Source organism: Penicillium cataractarum (assembly GCF_028827025.1).
Source record: "Penicillium cataractarum strain IBT 29864 chromosome Unknown utg000005l, whole genome shotgun sequence".
Taxonomy (NCBI): Eukaryota; Fungi; Ascomycota; class Eurotiomycetes; order Eurotiales; family Aspergillaceae; genus Penicillium; species Penicillium cataractarum.
The window spans coordinates 2,212,391-2,234,219 of NW_026622741.1; the positions used below are offsets into that span (position 1 = coordinate 2,212,391).

Sequence of the window (21,829 nt, forward strand, 5' to 3'; positions counted from 1 at the left end):
GAAATTACCCCTAAGCTGGATGGGCTGGCCCCTGCATGATTAGCGGATTGATTCAAGGGCGCCTAGAGACTTATTACGTGGATCGTGACTTTGAATAGGGGCCGTTGATACACTTGGGAGGATATTTGCGAAGGGGTTATTGAACTGTTCCTGCATCTGGAGTTGTGGGCTTGAAAGATTGAACCACATCAACGGAGGCCATTTGCTGCAGGGAAATCAGTCTGTAGAGATTTCGAGTATATGAAAAGTTAGTTGCAAGCCTCAAAGACATTGATTTCTACGTGCCAAAAACACCGGGTTCATCGGGATCAATGATGAAGGCAACTATGAACGGGTTCTTCCGGGTACTAACTTATCTTCAAATCAAAGATATCCGAATTCGTCTCATGGAGAATATAGACATAGAAAATAATCGGTTTTCTATTTGAAAACGAATAGCCTGCTCGGCTCAAACTGTTGCTCAAATATCAAGCAAATCTCTAAGGTAAACTTGGGATAAATGTAAGGTATTTTACTCGAACATGCCATTCAATTCTTGCTTTTGAATAGTATAAAATAAAGTCAAACACTGACTGCGTTATTATACTTGCTTGAATGGCCTAACTTTTTAGCAGTATATATAACACCTATTATCTTGTTACAATCTCGATACTGCTAAAAATGGCGATCAGTCGGGATTCTTGACCTAAATAGAAAACCATAGGTGCTACAACAATAGGAACTGAAACCACCGAATTCTTAACATTATGCATGATGACCTCTAGTGAATTACATGTGATTCAAGAGGTGATTTTCGAACTGCTCAGAGAACATTGGCACTGGGACGATTTAAAGTCTCACCTCGACGCAACCTACATATACCACTTTGCACCTTCTCGCGTTCATCAGGCGCAATATTTGTATGGGTTTCAACCATCCTTTGTTTCACATGGCCCTATCTTCACTCCAGGTGGCCCAAAGAATCCCATCACCGACGAGTCATTCGAGAAACACAATCCTTTGATATTGTTAAACGGATTATTCCAATTCCCATGTATAAAACAGGTGGAAGTTGTATAAGTCGAGTAAAGGAGCTTTCCGGAGACTGTATCCCAAAAGCTTAGAATTTTATGCTGATCTTCTGAGGTCACTGTGACGACAACTCTTCCATCTGGTGATAATGTCCACGCCCATATCAGGCTATCACAGACTTTCAGTCGTGTCATACGACCACCTGAGCTTTTGCCGGTAAATATAGACCCCCAAATCCTATGGTTTTCGAAGGCGATGAACTCTCCATCTAAGGAGAACATGCCATTCATCTTCTTGATTAGATTTTCTTTCTCATCAGTCGGTATATTGTCAACAACGCTCCCAGTCGCGGTATCCCAGCTCCAAGTATGAAATGTTGTAGCACACAAGACCCGTTGACCGTCTGAACTAAAAGTCAATGCAACCATCTCGTCATGCTCATACGATTCCGCTCCCACGGGGACTGTCGCCGGTGGTATAAAGGCAGCATATTCATCTCCAGTAGAAGCGTACCAGAGCTTGATATCATTCTTTTTAGACCAACCGCCTGCAACAAGGAGCTCACTGCCTGGTGAGAAGGCTATGAATTTGGCATTCATCCCGGGTAACGCGAGGGTTTTACGCGGTGTCCCTGAGTGAGGCAGTAAAATCAATGCTTCCTTGGAACCCAGGACTGCCAAATATCGTCCGTTTGGGGAGAATACTGCAGATCGCATCCCTTTAAGCCTATAGAGTAATACTCCATCTTCAACTCTCCAGATCTGGATGTCTGGACTGGGTCCAGTAATTGCGAGTAGGCTGCCATCTGGTGAAAATATAGCCCCTAGTGAGTGAGCCTCGAAATTCCTTTTCAATCGGAAATCATTGCGTCTGAGGCCATCTATGAGGCGTTGAATAGATTCTTATCCTTTCTAGTCAGTGTTTCATCCATCTAGAAGCGTCTCTTCCTGTAAGGCCTTACCAGGGATTTTATTTGCTGGCTTTGGTCGAATTGACAGTGTGCTCCAAGCTGCGAATTGGTCCTCTGTGGGATTGTCCAAATTCTCATTTGTGGGATTCATCGGGCTGGTCTTTGAGAAATCAAACTTCATAGGCGTTTTTGCCGTCTCGGTCACTTTCTTGATCCATTCGTGTGACAATGCCAATTTGGCTGTCAACCGCTCTGTCGGACTTGGATTCATAACTGCAAGGACAAAATCAATACCCAAGCTGCTGACATTCAGTTTGACCAGTTCCCCACAGGGAAAGATATCCGGCTGTGCCATAAACTTTGCCAGCAGTGCAAAGTTCTTGAATGTTGGCTTCTGGGTGAGAAGTTGAAAGACAATCTCCCCGAGCGCCCAAATATCAGTTGCGTATTCACTTCCTTGCTCGACAAGGCCGTATCTTTCGGGGGCTATGTACCCCTGTGTCCCACGCACTGTCGAAAATGGCACGTTGCCTTCTTCAATACGCTTCGAAATGCCAAAATCGGCAATCTTGATCCACCATCCATTTGGGGGGTGGGATTTAATCAGAATGTTCTATCAACGGCAAGAAACTGTTAGCACTTGCATTTCTGTCCCTTTTACCCTCTCTTTCAATCGCTCAACTGGCAATGCAGCATACCTACATTAGGCTTCAAATCCCGATGAGCAAATCCATTATCATGCATCATGTCTAGTCCTTCAAGAATCTGATCCGCGATCTCTTTCGCGTCAATTTCTGGTAGAGGTGGCTTTTGATAAAGTAATGAAAACATATCGCCGGCTTCGAGATATTCCATAGCGATGAACAGCTGATCCCCATCCTCGTACCACCCAAATGACCTGACGAAGCACCGTTCATACTGCCCAAATTAGTGGACCGTTCGAGTGAGATTTTCATGAGACGAACCCGTTTATGTGAAAATTTGGCAATAGCTTCCAGCTCGCGATTATAGTCAATAGCACCATATTTCAGGTCGACGGTCATCTGTTTCACGGCTCGGAAAGTACAATTCGGCTGGCCACCACTAGTACATTTTTCTAACCAAACATCTCCATAACCACCACCTCCAATCTTCTTTTCTCGCTTCCAATGCTCTGACCTATTGACGACGCGCCGTTGACCGGTAGGGTCAGACTCGCGATATGCATGCACAGTCTCCACTCTATGGTCAGGAAGGAAATAAGTGTCCAATCGGGAGTCGCGGATGAGATCTGAGATCTGGGCCATCTCGAGATCCTAGTGAACGATTGGAGGTCCTGGTGAGGGAATTTGAGGGTTGAAAAATTGGAAGTGGTCCAGCTCAGCCCCTCATCACAGCGCATCACGTCACCTGACACCCTATTAGACTGGCCCCCACAAAGGCGTTCCTTGCTTGTGCATTAGCTCTGTATATTAGGGTAGCTTCAATCAGATCTCCCATACTTATCACATAACCAGTATAACAGACCATTGATCTCTGTGACGAATTTTAATACACACCTTCTTCCAAGCTACGGGATGTCGTTCGATATGCGCCACCGCGTTACTAGGCAGTTTCTGACATCAAAAGGATTACCATTCCGTTAGAGACATCTTGCAATTTAGAATATGTACAAATTCTTAGCAAAGGATTACCTATCTCAGAGGCCTCTTACCCTTAAGTGGAGGTTACTCTTAGGTTATGATACCTAGGAGTGGGCTTTCCCTTACCTATAAACGTGGGGTTAGCACAACTATATATATTAGGGGCGGTTAGCGATACTCACACAACAAACCGAGCACATAATTCTAAAGCGACCCGTAAAGATAGTCCAAGGACCCTAACAAAGCTCCTTTAAAGAGCAGCAGATAGAGAGTAGGTATCTAGCTAGACAGACGGGAAACTAACCGAGCTTTATCGAGCCGAGTTAGTCCATATCGCTTAACCTTTCTTTTATCGTGCCAGTAAGTGGTTTCTATGTATTTCCTCGGGCCGGACCTAGAGCTTTTTTGAACTTCAAATTTCTCGACCCCTCCATCGATGGAGACTGGGTTGAGGTCCGGGAATTCTGGGATATTGTGCCCAGCAGCCCCGAGTACGTCGCCATTACCCGGCAGCTTCAAGCGAGCTGTTGCTCGAAAACGCATAAACACCCCAGCGACAGAGAAGCCTAAGGCTAAGTTCGAGATCTTTGTTTTCGACGATCATCCGGGATGATCGGCACAGCACCTTGCGCTGTCTTCCTCTCATAGGTCCCCTAAATCATGCTATCTGGATTTTGTTCCATCTCTTCACACACCGGACTTCAAGATCCCTCATTCCCTACCGTGCCCGCTTTCTGGAAGGCCAGCCATGAAAATTAAAGAAGAAGAGAATGAATTTATCTGCTTGGCCGTACGTCGGAGTGCAGGGGATCTTGTGTACGAGGGCGAACTATCGTTCTTTATTGAAATGCTCACGACATAGCGTCCTTCGTCCTGCTGCGAGGGCCATAATTCATGTTTCCTATCATGTCTTTCAATGTGGACTCATGTCGGCGGCCCACGCGCAAAGTACACGACTAACTTGCTTACTGCCACTTTGATCTAAATTAAAAGAGAAAATATCGGAGGGCTTTAATTACTTCCAAGAGAGAACTAGATGATACCTACAACGGAGTTATATATAGAAGCCGTTAAAACCATGTCGTTGACAAAGATATACCTGCCATAAGTACGGAGTACATTTTCTAGAGAGAACAGCCGACGGAAATGAGGTAATTCGCGGGGCTGGAATGCCAGGGCTGCGGGGTCCCGGTGCGACAGGAGATCGCGGAAAAGGGCTTCTGTTGCACCATCACCAAGTCAGGTTGTTGCTTGGGACCTGTGGTATACCCCATTTTCGACCTCTTGCTCGCGTAGTGTCAGATTACTGCTTCAGTTTTTACGACAATGCTCCGCCCCACTACCCGTGAAGAGGTCCTGGCAAGGCTTCGCAAAACGGTTGCTGATGGCTCAATTATTGTCGGGGCGGGTGCTGGTGAGACCTATTTCCATCTTTTCGACTTGGTGCTTTATTCTGCGCTAACTAACAATACCTTCTAGGCATCGGTCTTTCTGCGAAGGCCGTCGAGAATGGTGGCTGCGATCTAATCCTGGTTTACAATTCGGGTCGCTTCCGCATGGCTGGCCGCGGATCGTTAGCTGGATTGATGCCATACTCGGATGCCAACCAGGTGGTTGTCGAGATGGTACGTCTACGATATTTATGATTAACTAGTTATTCTCGCTATGATATCCTTTTCGACTGACCTCGGTCTAGGCTAGCGAGGTTCTCCCTGTCGTCAAAGAAACCCCCGTGCTCGCTGGCGTCTGTGGAACCGATCCCTTCCGGGATATGTCATCCTTTCTCATCGAGTTGAAGAAGCTCGGCTTCGTCGGGGTACAAAACTTCCCGACCGTCGGGTTAATCGATGGTCAATTCCGCCAGAACCTGGAAGACACGGAGATGGGGTATGATCGCGAGGTCAAGATGATCAAGATTGCCCATGAGCAAGGACTCGTAACCACTCCATACGTTTTCAGCCCCAAAGATGCAATTGAAATGGCCAACGCCGGCGCAGATATCGTTGTCGCCCATGCGGGCTTAACCACGTCTGGTTTAATCGGAGCGAAGACTGGACGGTCGCTAGAGGACTGCGTTGGATTTGTACAGGAGATCCGCGATGCGGCACATGCTGTTAACCCGGATATTCTGGTGCTCTGTCACGGCGGGCCAATCGCACGCCCTTCGGACGCGGAGTACGTTTTATCACGAACTAAAGGGGTGCATGGATTCTTCGGGGCCAGCAGTATGGAGCGTCTGCCGGTAGAGATTGCTATTAAGGAGAATGCGGAGGAATTTAAGCGGCTGAAGGTGCGATTGGAGTAAATAAGAGGGTCCTTGATTTGCCCCTCAGGGACATCGGGGACATACCCCAGGAACCGGCGGAAGGATCACTCGTCACGAGGACGAAGGGTAATTAACCGGGCTTCCCCATTTCTGCTGAAACGGGCAAATTTGGTCCGCAAGTGGAGCGGCGGGGAAAGCAACGAAGCTTTAGAAAAGGACCGAAGTCGCCTGTCGGCTAAATTAGCTTTTTGTTTCTGGGAGTACAAAGTAGCATAGGTGGTTCAAAAAGGCTTGCGCTTTCCTTCAACTTCTTCAACTTCTCATCCGGAGACACCATCACATACCTTCCAAAATGGCCACTCAAAATCGTGTGTTGGAGGGCAAATTCGGCATCGTCACGGGTGGATCGCGGGGTAAGAAACCCCCTCGGCTGCGATAAGAAAGTATCCGCTAACAACCGCCATCGTTATTGCTGCAGGAATCGGCGAGGCCATTGCTCACAATCTCGCTGAAAAGGGATGTCACCTTCTGCTGAACTTCACATCCGAGTCCTCGCGCGCGCATACGGAAGAGCTCTGCGCCTCGCTGGCCTCTACGCATGGCATCCGTTGTGATCACATCCAAGCCGACCTGAGCAAGCCTGAGGAGGCTACCAATGTCATCCTCGATGCGGCCAAGAAGAGCTTTAGCTCGTCGGGCAAGTTCCAAATCGATATCCTCATTAATTGCGCCGGTGTCGCAGGCGATTGCAACCTGAACGACCCCGTTCGCGGCCCTATCGGCGCAGAGCAGTTCAACTGGATCTATACGATCAACGTGCTCGCCCCACTGCTCCTCACACAAGCCGTTGCCCCCTTCCTGCCCACCGATCGCAGCGGCCGCATTATCAATATCTCCAGTGTCTCTTCTCAAATGGGTTTCGTGGGACAGTCGATCTATGGTGGTACCAAGGCTGCGCTCGAATCAATGACTCGAACCTGGGCACGCGAGCTGGCGGATCGTGCTACCGTCAATGCAGTCAACCCGGGCCCCGTTGTTGGTGATATGTACTTCGCAGCAGGCGAGGACTTCTGGCGGGACATTCAAGGATTCCAGGATAACACTCCCGGCAGCAAGTTGGATTTGACGGATCCGGAGACGATGGCTCGCTTGACCGATGAGCAGAAGCGTTTGATCGATGAGAAGATGGGTGGCCGGAGACCTGCATTCACCAGCGAGGTTGCTGGTGTCGTGGGCATGCTGACCACCCCTGATGGCCAGTGGTGCACAGGAAGCTTGGTTTGCGCTAATGGTGGCATGAAGATGACTATGTGAGCACCCATCTTGGGAATTAATGAAATGATCCAGATAGTTACCGCAATGAAATTCAATGAAGCTTCGGTCGCTGGTCTATGACTACAATCAAAAGGCACAATGGGTTTCTAGGAAACGATCTCGTGACCTTGATATTGTTTGCCTGGCCCACAAACCCATAATTCTACGGCATCTTCCACCAAGTTTCTAGAAAGAACCTTAAGTGTCTCAATTCTGCTCTCATTCTGGCTCTTCGTATTATTATCTCTTCTTCCATCTTCCTAGCCCGCAATCCTGTATTACTTCCCCTTCTATTTCTACTCCACCACTCGCCAACTTTGAAACCACTACACCTTCACCAGAGGCCTACTCAAAAATCTAGTCCTTCCCGATACATTCCACCACTCTCCACAGTATCCCTGGCTCTCTTGAAAACGTGTACTCAGAAAAGCAGAAGTACACCAGTCAACCCGGCTAGCGAGCAGTTTCCCGATGCAGGACCTCAATCCCATGAGGAAGCCCTCGGTGATCCGACTCCGCTGAACTACAACAGCCCACTCCTCGCCCATGCAAATGGGGTACACCCTGACGTCGAGAGCCGCCTTTCCGCAGCCATTCCTTTCAACTACCTGGCCGGCACGGTCTCGTTCTACATCTACGGATATCATATTACTTTACCCGGCTTCAGTTCTCATGATATTATGCTGCTTGCCGGGCCAGTAGCAAATGAAATCATGGGCATCATCAAAAGCATCCCCTTCAAGTGCCAAGAGTACACCGGCCCCGAGACTCGGTTCAAGGGCCTCCTGGATCTTTATGTGATAGAAGACATCATACTGCGAGCCAGAAGTACAGAGCTAGGCGGCCAAAGTGCGAGCGTATTTTGACGGAATCTCCGTTCTGGAAAGGGCCATGCTTGATGTCGTCCACCAGATGACCCAGGAGGAGAAAGCCACAATCCGGGACGGAGAGGATCAGGATAATGAACATCAGCTATTGCCAAATCGTAGATGCTGCGGGAAGAGGGGCGCTGGTGCCTTCTGTATGACAACACGCACTGGGTTATCGACGCTCTTCAGGACTCTTGTCTTTCCGATGATGACTCGGATGGCGATGAACACTGAGGGCGGAACAAAGTAAGTGTGAGCAATTTTAGCTTCAATTGACTGTTTATAATCAAAGCTAATACTGTGACCAGAAAAGATAGGATGAGTAGCTACCACGTTTTCCCGCATGGTCATGACTAACGGCACTTGGGTCATGGAAAGGGAAACATACGATACATTAGAAGACATCTTAATATGCACACTCAGAATGCCTGAACTAAGTGGTTCAGTAGTGGAGCTCAGAGAATTGACATGGCTGGATTTACAACGTTTCCCAATAGGCGATAAATGGTGTATCACTATAAAGCCTGAATAATTAGGCAGGAACCTACGAGTAGAAGCCCTCGGTCAGTTTGGGCTTACCGCCATATTCCTATGGACAATTTCATAGAAGGCGGTGGAGACGCGGCGACCGACGCGTCTCGCTTGAGGAGATGAAGCTTAGAAATTTTGATTAGCAGATGATCTTGCCCTTCTTATGCCTTTTAATCGAGTTGGTTAAACGGTCTCTTACCTCTTACATCCTGGGCATATCTCTCCGGCCAGTACTTTATGTAACGGGCTTGCATTACCCTCTTTTTTACCTTGGCTTTCTTAATGACTTTCAAGTGGAACGGCAATGATTCCACACAGCCTTTGAACAGTGGATCGCCTTCATTTCTTGTTGCTGCTAAGCTCCGCCCATGTGTGTGGGGGCCGAGGCTAAAGTGAACGAACGGGACACAGTAGTAGTATCACCAGTATTCATATTTTCAAGATATTCCTCCGATTTTAGTCGAAAACGCAGACGAAATTCTCCAAAAGCTAATTAACATTTCTTGATTTCAATTGCTAAGATTTGCGTCCACGAATCCTAGTAGCGTGGTAAAAAGATAACTCTTGGCGGATCTGACCCCCTTTCCCGGGATATCTACTCAATTGGGGATGTGAAACCATCGATTGATCTGTGATGGACACTATGCACACGCTCTCTATGATGTATTATTTATTATTCAAGACCCCGCATTATGAGTTATGGTATTAGCTTGCTCTCCCACTTGCACGGCAGTTGGAGCCCAAAATGTCGGCATCTTCAATAAAAGCATTCGGCTTGGTAAGGATAAAATTTACCCGATGGTCCACATGCCGATAGCTACAGATTCATGTCAAGTTGTTAACAGGACTGCATTCCTATGATTTCTATGATAAGCTGAAACCCTACTTGATTAGCTTTCGACTGAACTACGCAATAGGTTGACAGTCGCGGCTTATCTTGGGATAAGCGAATTGAGAAGTCTTTCAATAGATCAATCTGGAGTAGTATAGTTATGTATTAGAAATATACCCCTGATCACAATAAAGCTCGAAACTTTGCGGGGTCAATACTGGGGAAATGAGGAGGTATGGTCCGGGGATAGGTCGGCTACTATGCAACGAATCACAACTTGATACCAATGCCATGTTTGTGGTAACGGCTTTTGATAGTCGGTTCTCAGCGTTAGTTAGGGAAGTGGACCTCCCTTTTATTAAGTTAGCGAGGTCATCTCATTATTTACTATTGGGATTGGCGTTATTGCTTATGAGTATCGATCAAATGCCGACGCGAAGAGATAGCCGTCACCTGGATGGATAAATAGATTGTAGTGAACCCACGGTTTTTGGTTGAATAAAAGTAATTAAACAGTATTGGAGATCAAACGATGTGTAAATCTCGCTTCTTGTTGGCAACCAGTGCCTTATATGTCGCAGTGGGCAATTGCTCCAGCCAACCCTTGACTATTCCACTACCGCCAAAGAACAGTGAAGCAATCCCCAATGACTTGCAATCATTCTCTTTGGAATTTGCATTCTTCCCTGATTATGCTGGAAACAAGTCCTCCCCAAACCAGTTCTCTCGAAATTTGATGGAAAATTTCAAAAATATTACTGGTGTATACCCTAAAGTGAGAGTTGGGGGAACGTCGCAGTACGAGTAACACCCTTGAACTTCTCAACGAGTATTCACTAATACTTTCCACTACTAGGGACAATTCTATCTACTACCCTGACCAAAATGATAGTATCGAGCTTGTCTTCACGAACCCGACCGACGACCAACCTAGCCAGATCAATTATGGCCCGGGTTTCTTCGAATCGTACCAAGCTTTGGGTGACATGCAATACATTCACGGCTTGAACATGAAGCAAAACAGCTCTATTCAGCAACTCACAAATGCAGCCGTGGAAGCGTGCCGCTCAATGGGCACCAATTTGGATTCATTCGAACTGGGTAACGAGATCAACATGGAGGCTCCAGAGTATCGACCAGCGAATTATACCCTTCAGAGTTATTCCAATGAATGGAACTACAAGACCGCGGCGATTAAAACTGCCTACGAAAAGGCGTGCCCAGGCGCTTTCCCTGGATTTATGGCACCTAGCTTTGTCTTTTCGGACATAGTGAAGAACAATTGGACCGCTGAAGAACTCTTCCAGCTTGGTTATGACTCTAAGAATTTGACTAAGGACCTGTCGTTCCATAAGTGAGTCCACTGATTCACCCAGTATGGGATTTAATCGCAGAATACTAATCTTTTATACTTTCTTTCACAGTTATATGGGGGCCTTCGTTCCTCCCCTGGCTCCAGTCTCTTATGACCTTCAACGTATGGGTGACACTGTCCAATGACAGCGTGCGTGAGGCTAACCGAATCAGATGTTCTTATGAACCACACAAATATTGTGCAAAACCTGGCAGCTCAAATCCAGCGTGCAAAGAACCTTGCTTATCTGGGTCATCCATTCACACTTGGAGAGCTCAATTCAATCGCAAATCAAGGTCGTAACGGCGAAACCAATGTTTTCGGTGATGCTTTGTGGCTCGTTGACTTTTCCCTTTGGTGTGCCGCTCACGTATGACTTCAATCTCACTGTCAAATCCGTAAATTTACTAATCTCTCTCTACAGAACATCAAGCGCCTTCATTTCCACCAAGGCCTCAACTACCGATATGCCTCGTGGCAACCAATTGCCAGCGAGGGGAACCCCCCGAAGACAAGACCACCATACTATGGCCAGATCATGGTCGCATCTGCGATTGGCGACGCTAAAGATGCCCGTATTGTGAATATTCCATTGGCGGAGGATACGGAGGCAGCATACGGAATTTATCAGGGAGAAGGGCTGAGCAAGCTCGTGGTTCTGAATCTCCAAGCCTACAACCAGACTGCGTCTAGAAGCCGACCCAGCCGGGAGTACGAGTTCAAAGTTCCGAACCACGTCAAGAAAGCCAAAATTGAGCGCCTTTCTGCACCTGGAAGTGATTCTGTGGAGAGCGTTACCTTTGGAGGGGTCTCGTTTGATTACGACCTCTTGGAAGGAAGGCCAGTGGTTGTTGAGGAGAAGGAGGATGTCGCGACCATCGGCCGCGGAGTGCTTCGAATCAGCGTGGCGGACTCCTCAGCTGTTCTATTGACGCTCTCTTGATCTGGACTGATTGGATTTTGATCTGGACTGGGTGGGAACTTTCGACGCTCATAAGCGGAGGGAAGAGTGGCGAGCGCAAATATTACATTATGCCTTCAACTATTCATAGATAATTTGAATTGAATCTTCTCTTCAAACCTGGAAATTCTATTCTTGTAGTCTTATGACCTCAAGTCTCAGATTGCATCAGATTGCCACAAGTAACCTAGAGGTTACTCAAGGGATATCATCGTGAACCCAAAGGCTAGATCGTCCAATGTCTCCACCCTCCGAAGCCCCCACCATCTCCGACCGCTCTTTACTAGCTTCATGCCCACAGCCCCACCGCAGATCTTGGATTAGAAGGGAACTATCAAAAGCCGAATGGAACCTTAGACCCTGAATATATACCAACCTAATAGATCCAAATAATTATAGCAACAGGAATTATAGGGCTCTAATGCAGGTCGGAATTGAAAATTCAGACAAGGAAGTGGACATCGAGGCGCGCGTCCAAGGAGGCAACAAAGGCTGGAATGGAAAAATCGATAGATCTGATCACGCGGATCGCTGCAGCCTGAATAAGGACAGTGCAGACCTTGTTGCCCATCCTTGCACCCGTTCATGACTGGCGAACTGGCCAGTTAGCTCTTCGTAAAGTAAAACTCTGCCTGGAAGATCTTAACCTACTCGGACTAGTGGCATCTGTTGTGTAACAACACCCAGCTGCGCCTGTCGCCCACGAGATGCTGAGGAACCCCGAATGATACATAGAATTGTCCAATAATCGCCTCGATCGTGATGACTGCTTGCCATTTATGCATGAATTGCTATACAATTGGAACCACATGAGGCAAAGCTCTGTCTAGTGGACACTCCTTCCGAGATCGTCCCGAACCACAATGACAAGGAAAATATAGACGGAAAGAAGGGGCAAAGGGCGACGTGCGAACGATGCCCCGCTCGAAGCAAGGAAGTTTCAATGGCCTTGATTTACCCGGCAGAGTGGTTGCCCCATATCAATTCGTGATTGGCGACGGAAAGAGCGAATTGTATGGATTATTTGTTATTGTAGCGCCGGATTTCTCCGTGTAGCCATACATCACTAGCTCGTGTGGCTGGTCTGCCGTGTCGATCGTGGTTCATGCGACTGATCCGATAGCGAAATCTTTTTGAGGAAGCTAATACCCTTCTCCGTGCCCTGCCTTTTTTTCCCCCTGGCCAGGAATCACCTCAGAGCGCTTGTTCGCTAATATCTCGAGGGCGCTCGACAGCCATGGATGAACGCACGCCGTTGATACAGTCAGCAGGCCGACCGGTGGATGACCCTGAGAGGCTGCCAGAGGCCAAAGGAGAAACCAGGTCTGGTGTGGACATGGTCTTCTTTGCGATCGCTGTATTAGGTAGAGTCTCTTTGCATTTATCACCCGGCTATGGGGACGAAACGGCTGATTTGAATACTTTCAGGTGTATTTCTGGCTATCGGCGACGAATACTTCGTCTTCACTACAAGTGGCCATATCGCGTCGGACTTCCATCGTCTTTCCCTTGGGCCTTGGCTCATTACGGCATACAATCTAGGATACTCTGTTACACTTCCTATGGTACGTTAGACCTGGATTCCAAAAGTCAAATGATTCAAAGGCTGACCATCGCAGTATGGACGAGTTTGTGAAATCTACGGTTACAAAAGGACTCTGCTGGTAGCATACCTTGTCTTCACCATTGGGTGCATAATCAGGTATTTGCCAAACACTCTTGCTCATGTTGAAGAGGAATCGACTCACCCATTTCATAGTGGCTTTGCGCCTTACCTCGGGATTGTGATAGCTGGTCGATTCGTTGCTGGTGCGGGTGGTGCGGGCATGACTGATTTGATCAGCGTGATTATTACAGGTAAAGTAGACCGCCGGACGCAAGAGAAGGAGCTTTACTGATATTCAGTTCCTAGAAATGGCCCCGTTGAGAGAAGTCGCCGTCCTTCGATGCTATTTACAGATGTCCGGAACTTTTGGTGTCACCATCGGATCCCCACTCGGTGGACTTCTGACCGATCTACTAGGATGGAGATGGTCCTTCCTAGTCAAAGTTCCTCTGGGAATCTTCTGCTTTACCATGGCCGCATGGCGATTGCCCTCCGCTACGAACAATGGATATTCGAACACTAAGGAGGAAGGGGAACTGGATGAATCGAAACCAGACCTGAACTTGCCAGGCATTTGTCTGTTAGGGACGGTTATCGCGGCGATCATGGGAGTGTGTCAGCTCGTGTCGGAAGAGTTACCTCAGAAGAACATACTCATGACAATATCAGTCGGTACCGTTGTCATTGGAGGTGTCTTATTCTGCTTGAACGAACGTTATTGGACCAAAACTGCTCTGGTCCCCCTGTGTCTTTTGAAAACGAATGGTATCGGCCTAGCCTACATCGCACAACTCCTGGCAATGTTCACTTTTTGCGGGGTGAGTTTCTTCTTCGGGCATTATGGTCATGTGAGTGTTTTCACGCTGACATATTGCACAGTTCTCGAGTAACTTTGCCGACTTTTGGGTCCGGACCAAAAATACTTCTGCTAGCCTGGCGGCCTTGTCGATTCTTCCCCTGGCTGCGGCTAGTACTTTGAGTGGTCTTGTTGTCGGCAATATTGTGCGCCGGTACGTGTGCTTTATTATAGCTTCTGACATTGATGTCTAACAAAGAGCGCAGAACTGGGAAATACAAATCTCTTTCGATCAAATGTTGCTTGGCGATGATATTGGGCAACGTTCTTCTGACCGTTCGACTACCTCAAGGCCCTTATTACTGGGAGCTCCTCTTCACTATTATTATAGGTATTGGTATGGGAGGGTTCTTCGCTGTGACATTCGTCGGACTATCAGCCTCGATTCCCGATCAGATGTCTGCTACTGCAATGACGGTGTACTACTTGGCGCAACAGCTGGGAATGATGATGGGTATTAGCGCAGCATCTGTGACCTGTCGGATGGTATTCAGAGCATATCTTGAGCAGAAACTTGCCGACTTTGCGGATTCGATTCAGGTGAGATTTTACGAACTCTCATGACCTCTGCTGATGCTAATCAACAATCCGGGCTTGTAGATCATTCACCATGTACTCAATGACAGTCGTTTCGGATTTTCTTTGCCAGAACCGTTACAGACCTTGGTCAAGAACTGTTTTTTCCAAGCCTTCCGAGTTGTCCCAGGTAAGTCATTACAGATTATGACTTTTCTTACATTCCAACTGACTTGGTGACAGTCATGACTTCGGTTAGCATGGCACTAGCATTGCCAATTCTGTGCTACTTGCCCGAGCGCTCTTTGGATTGACCTATGCGGCTCCTACCCTGTCACCTTAATTCAAACACCACAAGTGGTACAGGTAGTCTTTCGAGCGTCCCGGAACGAGGCGTGCAGTTGACTTTTGCGAACAAAAGTGCTTTGTATCTGATAAAGAAGAAGACATGAATATAATGTATATGCAGTGATGCAGGTTATTTAATTACGAGGAATAGGCCTCTGTAGTCGGGTTTGCCCATTCTTATGCGTCGTCATCCCTGAATGGTAAGCACCGATCTGACAAGAGTCCTTCAAATCAGGGACTCCTGATCCCTGTCGAGGCGTGCAGGACTGTCGTGGGGGCCAGAATCAGCCTGGCAACGCAATAACTCGGTCGCGATAATGGTGAAGTCTAGTTTCCTCGGAGGTGGCGTGGTTAGTGCAATTTGGCATTCTTGAGAAGTATATCCTATCTTATAGACTAAGATTTCAAGGCTTATTTCTTCCCCAAACTCAACAACCATGACCTGCCTGCCTCACAATTCACGACCCTGAGCCACCGAACCCTGTGAGAGGAGTGGATCCTAACTCCTCCTTTAAGCCTTCAATGGACTAATGAGAGTTGCCGGGCACTGCCAATCGCTGTGGGCGGACCATGCCACTAGGCAGCTAACGACTTAGCGGCGGACACGACAAAGAACAAGAACGGAGATTGGGCCTCACTCAGCCCCAGTCACTTTCGGAAATGAGCTGAGAGAATCAACAGCCGCATGAGGTCTGACTCCCTGAGGGGAAGAAGCGCGCTTTGTGTGATGCCTTCGGCTTATTTTTAAATTTGCGCGCTAGACGAACAAGCATGGCAGGTTTCACAAGCTGGTCAATGTCGACTGGCAGCTTCACCTCCTCCTCTTTCAAGACTCTCTCCAACAGTCCTCCCGTCTCCCATCGCGCCCACTATGGCCGAGTCGCGGGAGTCACAGCACTCGCTTCTGCCCTCGGAGGAAGACCTCGTTACTGCGAAACCCCAGCGCTCGTGGAACCCACTCGGCGGTCGCTCCTCACTCAGCAGCGAATACGCTTATCTGCCGCCAGCCTCCAGACATGAAAGCTTCTCCGAGGAAGTGTTTCGGGAGGTGGGATTAGGTATCACTGACCCCTCCGGCGATGCGCTCCCTACCCGAGGCAAACGCGATTCGATCTCCAGCGCTGGCAGCGAGAACACTCCAATGACCCCAGGCTTCTTGAAAACGCCTCAAGGAACACCGGCCATTTTACATTCACATCACTCACCAGGGAATTGCCCCACTCGAGCGACAGTCCTCCAAAGCCGGTTCTCGTGGGTGCCAGTGACGATATTCGTCTTGGCATTTTATGCAACCGTTTTCTCGGGCATATATCTCGCCATCGCAATTCGAAAACCGAGGTGGAATAATGTCAGCAGCGATGGCTCCCTGGCCCCGTCGACGGCAAATTTGCTCTGTGCATTCTTTGCCAAAACTATTGAACTGGCCTACGTTACGATATGCGTCGCTTTCCTCGGCCAGGTTCTGAGTCGGCGAGCACTAACGAAGGACTCGCGGGGAATCAGCATATCGGACATGAATATGAGAGCATGGATCATGCAGCCTGGGTCAATGATCGTGCACTGGGAGACCCTGCGGTACTCAGCCCTCACCTTCTTGGGTGCCATCGCATTGGTCGCAACCTTTGTAGCGATGCTTTACACAACGGCGGCCGAAGCTTTAGGTGGGTCTGAAAGCGCGAACAAGACAGAGATAGGGTTCTGACTTCCATGGCATAGTATCTCCAAAACTCTCGATGGGCCCGATAGTCGACACCACTCTCGCGGGTAAAGTTTACTCCAGCTTCGGCAATGTGGAATATCTTTCGTTGAATTGTAAAAGCCCAATTCCACAATCGATGGACCCGTATGCCCGCAACGATACCTGTCTTCAGATGGTTAACGTGGGTCAAGCATACCACAATTACGAGCAGTGGATCATTAAATGGGCCGACTTCATTGGTAGTGGGAACGACACCTCGAATCGCCTTCAGACTCGACCAATGCCCACCGGTTCAATGTGGGATAATACCACAATTACAGGCAGCTGGATTGAAATGACGAACCTGACCGATCTGACTCAGAAGTATGGTCGTATGGTCAACAATATCACGATGGCAATGCCACATGGTGGGATACCCGCCGCGGCTATGGATGAGAAGAATGATATCCACCAGCCTCAGGACGTTTCGGGCGAGGGCAAATACAGCCTTGAGGCTTCAGTACCTTCGCCCGCCGTCAACGTGCTCTGTGTCGGCATGAACAAATCCGAGCTTTCGCCCTTGATTTACTCCGAGTGGCCAAACGTGCACTTCAACGCAACAACATGGAGCGCTAATCCGCCAGAAGACATTCCCCGAACCCCATCCTGGCTCAACAGAACCGTCGTGGATGATATATTTGGATTCGGTAAGAAATATGGCCAGCGACCTCCCATCTTCGGCACCTACCCGGGATCCAACAACACCATCCTGAACACGACGGGTCTCTCGCCAGCGAACGCAATCTACCTACTTGGAAAGCCAAGCGTTTCGCAACCAGAATATGTGATGTGCGCTATCCGCGCCAAAGAGACTGGCGTCTGCTCAACGCGCTACGTCGCAGCGTCCAGCGGAGCTTTCCTCAGCTCCAATTGTGAAAATAGGACGAATCTTCTCCAATACAGCCGAAAGCAGAAAAACTTCACCGAGGGTGTCTGGCAAGCAGACTGGAAGAATGTTGCCGGCGAATGGGCCCCCTCGCTCAGCTTGGGTTCGGGAATTACCAACGCGCAAGCAAGTAACGCGCGTCTCCTCATGCAAATGATGCCTACGTACGACAACGATACCAAAACATATTCCCTCAATCCATCACTTCCCTCGGTCGGAGAAGCTCTTGCGGTGATGGCTGGCAGCACGCTCATTCTCTCCTCTGAAAATGCCCCCTTCGTTCACTTCTTCAACTACACCGTTGATAACGACATCCTCACCGAACCGGTATATCAGTACTTCCCGGCCTCTTTGCAAGAAGTAGGCTACGCGTCCGGTGGTACCGAGCGCTGGCAAGGTGTCTTCTACGTGATTCTCGTGTTTGCCTTCCTGACCTCGTTCATTTGTCTGATCTTCGTCATCGTCGAAGCACGCGGTCATCAAATTACGGACTTCACCGAGCCGCAGAATCTTTTTGCCATTGCTGTGAATAGCCCCCAGTCGTCGCAACTGCACGGTGCATGTGGAGGTGGCCCCGTTGGTCGGCAAATGAAGGAGAGATGGTTTATTGGCATGGACGAGACAGATGCACACTACTACATTCGAGCAAAAAAGGATGGACAGAGTCCGTACACGGAAGGTAGATCTACGGGGTACCAAGGGCTCGAGCCGATGGAGGTTGACGATGGAAGTGGCAGTTTGAAGGCTGTTAGTCCGGCGGTGGATGAGTTCCGTCGGGTCTCGAAACGGTCTTCATTTTTGGCGAAACTTTATTAATGTGTAACTAATTCATACATTTGATGCGACCTGTCGCTGTATTTTCTAGATGATATCCACGATTGTTCATTGCTTTGGTCAAATCATATGGGCCAACCTAGGCCATCCACCCCTTACTCTATAATTTATTTCTCAAGATTCTCTGTGCTCTAGGGGCTACCTATTCATGGAATAATTCAGTACTTATTGCTCTCGTCCCAATTCTTGAGAACATATACTCAACTCGGCCAATCACGTTGACCGAGTCACGTGTGATTACCCCATATTCCGGGGTTCCCCGGCTTTACGGAGCACATTTCACCACCACATGGCAGTTCAACGGCGCCTATGACAAGTAACCCCAATGAATCAAAAAGGGCGCGAGCTGGAGCTTGTGCGGCTTGTCGGTGAGTTTTACTCCCCCGTACATTCAGTTGAGTCTAGGGATTGACACATATCTTTAGCACCCGCAAAAGGCGCTGCATTCCATCTTCCACATGGGATGGCTGTCGGCTATGTCAAGCACTGTCCATTCCTTGCACACTAAGGCGAAACCCTACCAGGCTGCTTGTAGCCGTGGGCACCCCAGAAAAAGCGACGCATGATGGGCGACGTGACGAAGATCATGTTCTCGGTGCTTTTGGCTCGTCGGAACTCGTGCTCGAACTTGTTCCCCTGTATTTTCAATACGTGCATAACATCGCCCACACTATTTTCCATGAACCGAGTTTTATGCATCGCCTTCAAGAAGGCAAAGCATCCATGATTCATGTCTATGCGATGTGTGCTCTCGCTGCTCGGTGCGTTTCTTTTCATCTCGTTTAAACCCACATCACTAATAGCGTGCTGGTAGATTCTCTGAAAATCGGGTATTCAACAACATCACCCCATGCGCCCGAGGGAAAATATATGCGACAGAGGCGATCCGCCGATGCCAAGAACATATGATCATCCCGACGCTCGAAACCGTGCAAGGGTTTCTGTTGGTAGGATTTTACTTCGGCGGCGAAGGTAATATCCAAGGAAAGCATGTGTACGTCGGTCTGGCTCGTCTGCATGCCGACTTATTGTGTCCTGCGGATACCGCGACGGTCGTACTTCGAGAGGAGCGCCGTCGGACATGGCTCACCATATTTATTGCCGTTCATTGGTCTGCATCAGATATGGCAGTTGAGCCCACCTCTCCATTCCACGACATGGCTCCTCTCCCAGAGATTGATGATGCCGATTTTCAAACGCTCAGTGCCGAGCTACTTGTAGAGTCGAGGACTTCGCCTTCTTCCAAGTGTGATATGTGGGCTCAGATGGGGCGAACCCTCAACATATATACGAGGATCAATGTCCTACTGCGCCGTCTCAGTCAAAATGCAATTTCTTTCGAGGAATTCTGCAAGGAGGCTGCTGTGCTGGAGCATGGTCTGGATCAGTGGGCGAAGAATCTCCCACCTAATCTGACATACTCCTACGACAACTTCATGCTCATGATCGAAAAGCAAGTCGGAAAAACATTCTTATCCATGCATATTGGATATTACCATTTCCGTCAGATGCTTCTTTTCCCATTCTTGGATACACGCCTTGCGCGGTGGACTACTCGAGATAGAGCGGCGAAGTGCAAGGAGAGTGCGTCAATCGTGTCGGATATTCTCAGATATGCTCAAACAACACCCAAGTGCAAGATGGATTACTTCATCTATGGGCATATTGCGGTTGTCAGTTCCAGTGTTCACCTGCACACTTTACTCTGCGTTGATGACCAATCAGACTTGAGCTCTGCTCGACAACGTCTGGTGTTTAACTTTCAGTTCCTCATGGGCCTCAAAGCTTACTGGTCGATTGTTGAACATTACGTGAGTTCCGATTTGCGACTTCTCCCCGAGCCTTTTGTCAGTTTCTAATTCGTTTACGTTGCAGGTGACTCATCTACGATCCTTCCAGAACTACTGTAGGGACTCCATGTCAGATGCATTCGTATTGGACAATTGGATGGCCCGATTCCTTACCGAACATTCTTCGGCTTTATCGGAGAGGCGGGATACCAGCGCCGATCGACCCTCACTTGGTGCGGATGAACCGTCTTCATTACCGTCTGGACTGAACGAGTTAATGCAGTCTGGGAGTAGCTCCGATTCCCAAGCGGAAGCTGGCGTTGCTTCTGGGGTCGTTAGCATGAAGCCCACGGTTGATCCAACAATCGAATTCAGTGACCTGTCTCAGCTTCTGGATGATCGCGGCATGACCGGCGAGGCGATCGTGAACAGCGCTCTCAATTGGCTTTTAGATGATGATCTCAGAATGGAGCAGATGCAATGATTGGGTCATCTCCTTGCAGAACATGGACTCTAATTATGTGTATGCTGTGTTTCTGGGAGCGATTGAAATTCAGTGGCTTGACTCAAGACTGGCGGGATGGCCGGATGTAGCTATCAAGCCCTGGGATATGTTATCAACGGAGACTCTCCTGTGCTGATAATGCTGCCTGCTTTCCTCCCACTGGCCAAGTCGTCTCTCCCTGGGGAGAAGAATACTCTCCTGGGTGGGTTCCAAGGGTTACACTCTCTCGGTTTCTTTCAATTGAAGACCAACGAAGTGCTTTCACCGCTCCTAGTTCCTACAATGCGACGATATGAATCTTACAACGTCTCGTGATAAGGTCAGGAGCTCCACACTGTATTCAGTCTAGCAAGTGGATTCTTGACCCACTTATCTGTTTGTTGGGTCCGGGGCCCGGCTCTCCCATTCCATCTTGTTGCACGGGCCGGCCATGTGATATAGATATCGTTCAATCAATTGAATACGGCTATCTATTGGGCGATGCTATCTATCATTATCGCAGATCATGCTGTCTGTATATGCCGTAGATCTTCCTTACATCCAACTTGATCAATTTCATCGCGACAATGGTGAATTCCATTCAACCTGGGGATACCCACACTTTCATCAGACTTTCATCATGAAATCTGGGGAGGATGGAGAAGGTCGGTACAAAATGTCGGACTCGATAGCCGGCTCCACCGTCGGTTTCTGGGGGCGGCTCGGTTTTGTATCACCAGTTTACCTACCACCTATCAGGGATTCAGGTTCGAAAAGCCCAGATTCGAGAACCGCCTGGGACGGTTCAGGCATATTAGTGTTCTAGACTGAACGTGGATATCTTAAGAGTGTACTATTGGCTTATCAGCTTGCCACAAGCGCCAGGGGGGCTGAATTCTGGTTTCTTTAGCAATTTTCGGAAAGGTGAGGTCGATAAGCTTGAAGCCATTCGGACCCGACGGGAGGGCCCAACCGATCAGGTGACCGGTCCCCAGGTATTACTCCCCGCTGGATTTGGCCACCTGATTGCAATGTGCTTCCCAAAATAATCGTGACTATCGGGCATGAAGGTTTACATCCCGTTAACATTGTTCGGACATG

The 21,829-nt window shown here is 48.6% G+C and overlaps 7 protein-coding genes across 7 annotated transcripts; 6 read left to right on the forward strand and 1 right to left on the reverse strand.

Annotated features, from left to right (window-relative positions):
* Positions 1 to 1,934: 1,934 nt before the first annotated feature.
* On the reverse strand, positions 1,935 to 3,207 carry N7496_006478 (serine/threonine-protein kinase; the record flags this gene model as incomplete). The annotated part of the gene is made up of 3 exons (XM_056699407.1): positions 1,935 to 2,534; positions 2,624 to 2,839; positions 2,887 to 3,207. 3 exons carry the CDS (start codon positions 3,205 to 3,207, stop codon positions 1,935 to 1,937), a joined length of 1,137 nt encoding a protein of 378 aa, XP_056554820.1.
* Positions 3,208 to 4,869: 1,662 nt separating this feature from the next.
* Positions 4,870 to 5,848, forward strand: N7496_006479 (TIM-barrel enzyme family protein; the record flags this gene model as incomplete). Its single annotated transcript, XM_056699408.1, has 3 exons — positions 4,870 to 4,957; positions 5,023 to 5,168; positions 5,240 to 5,848. The coding sequence occupies 3 exons, from the start codon at positions 4,870 to 4,872 to the stop codon at positions 5,846 to 5,848; spliced, it is 843 nt and encodes a 280-aa protein (XP_056554821.1).
* Positions 5,849 to 6,161: 313 nt separating this feature from the next.
* On the forward strand, positions 6,162 to 7,123 carry N7496_006480 (SDR family NAD(P)-dependent oxidoreductase; the record flags this gene model as incomplete). Its single annotated transcript, XM_056699409.1, has 2 exons — positions 6,162 to 6,222; positions 6,288 to 7,123. 2 exons carry the CDS (start codon positions 6,162 to 6,164, stop codon positions 7,121 to 7,123), a joined length of 897 nt encoding a protein of 298 aa, XP_056554822.1.
* Positions 7,124 to 9,887: 2,764 nt separating this feature from the next.
* N7496_006481 (glycosyl hydrolase family 79 C-terminal domain-containing protein) lies at positions 9,888 to 11,652 on the forward strand (the record flags this gene model as incomplete). The annotated part of the gene is made up of 5 exons (XM_056699410.1): positions 9,888 to 10,153; positions 10,212 to 10,709; positions 10,780 to 10,832; positions 10,883 to 11,079; positions 11,134 to 11,652. 5 exons carry the CDS (start codon positions 9,888 to 9,890, stop codon positions 11,650 to 11,652), a joined length of 1,533 nt encoding a protein of 510 aa, XP_056554823.1.
* A 1,255-nt stretch (positions 11,653 to 12,907) lies between these two features.
* On the forward strand, positions 12,908 to 14,962 carry N7496_006482 (transporter; the record flags this gene model as incomplete). Its single annotated transcript, XM_056699411.1, has 9 exons — positions 12,908 to 13,034; positions 13,099 to 13,235; positions 13,290 to 13,372; positions 13,430 to 13,527; positions 13,583 to 14,094; positions 14,156 to 14,286; positions 14,339 to 14,672; positions 14,733 to 14,838; positions 14,892 to 14,962. 9 exons carry the CDS (start codon positions 12,908 to 12,910, stop codon positions 14,960 to 14,962), a joined length of 1,599 nt encoding a protein of 532 aa, XP_056554824.1.
* Positions 14,963 to 15,867: 905 nt separating this feature from the next.
* N7496_006483 (uncharacterized protein) lies at positions 15,868 to 18,436 on the forward strand (the record flags this gene model as incomplete). The annotated part of the gene is made up of 2 exons (XM_056699412.1): positions 15,868 to 16,657; positions 16,713 to 18,436. 2 exons carry the CDS (start codon positions 15,868 to 15,870, stop codon positions 18,434 to 18,436), a joined length of 2,514 nt encoding a protein of 837 aa, XP_056554825.1.
* A 343-nt stretch (positions 18,437 to 18,779) lies between these two features.
* On the forward strand, positions 18,780 to 20,728 carry N7496_006484 (fungal specific transcription factor domain-containing protein; the record flags this gene model as incomplete). Its single annotated transcript, XM_056699413.1, has 4 exons — positions 18,780 to 18,822; positions 18,990 to 19,215; positions 19,269 to 20,265; positions 20,330 to 20,728. The coding sequence occupies 4 exons, from the start codon at positions 18,780 to 18,782 to the stop codon at positions 20,726 to 20,728; spliced, it is 1,665 nt and encodes a 554-aa protein (XP_056554826.1).
* Between the last annotated feature and the right edge of the window lie 1,101 nt (positions 20,729 to 21,829).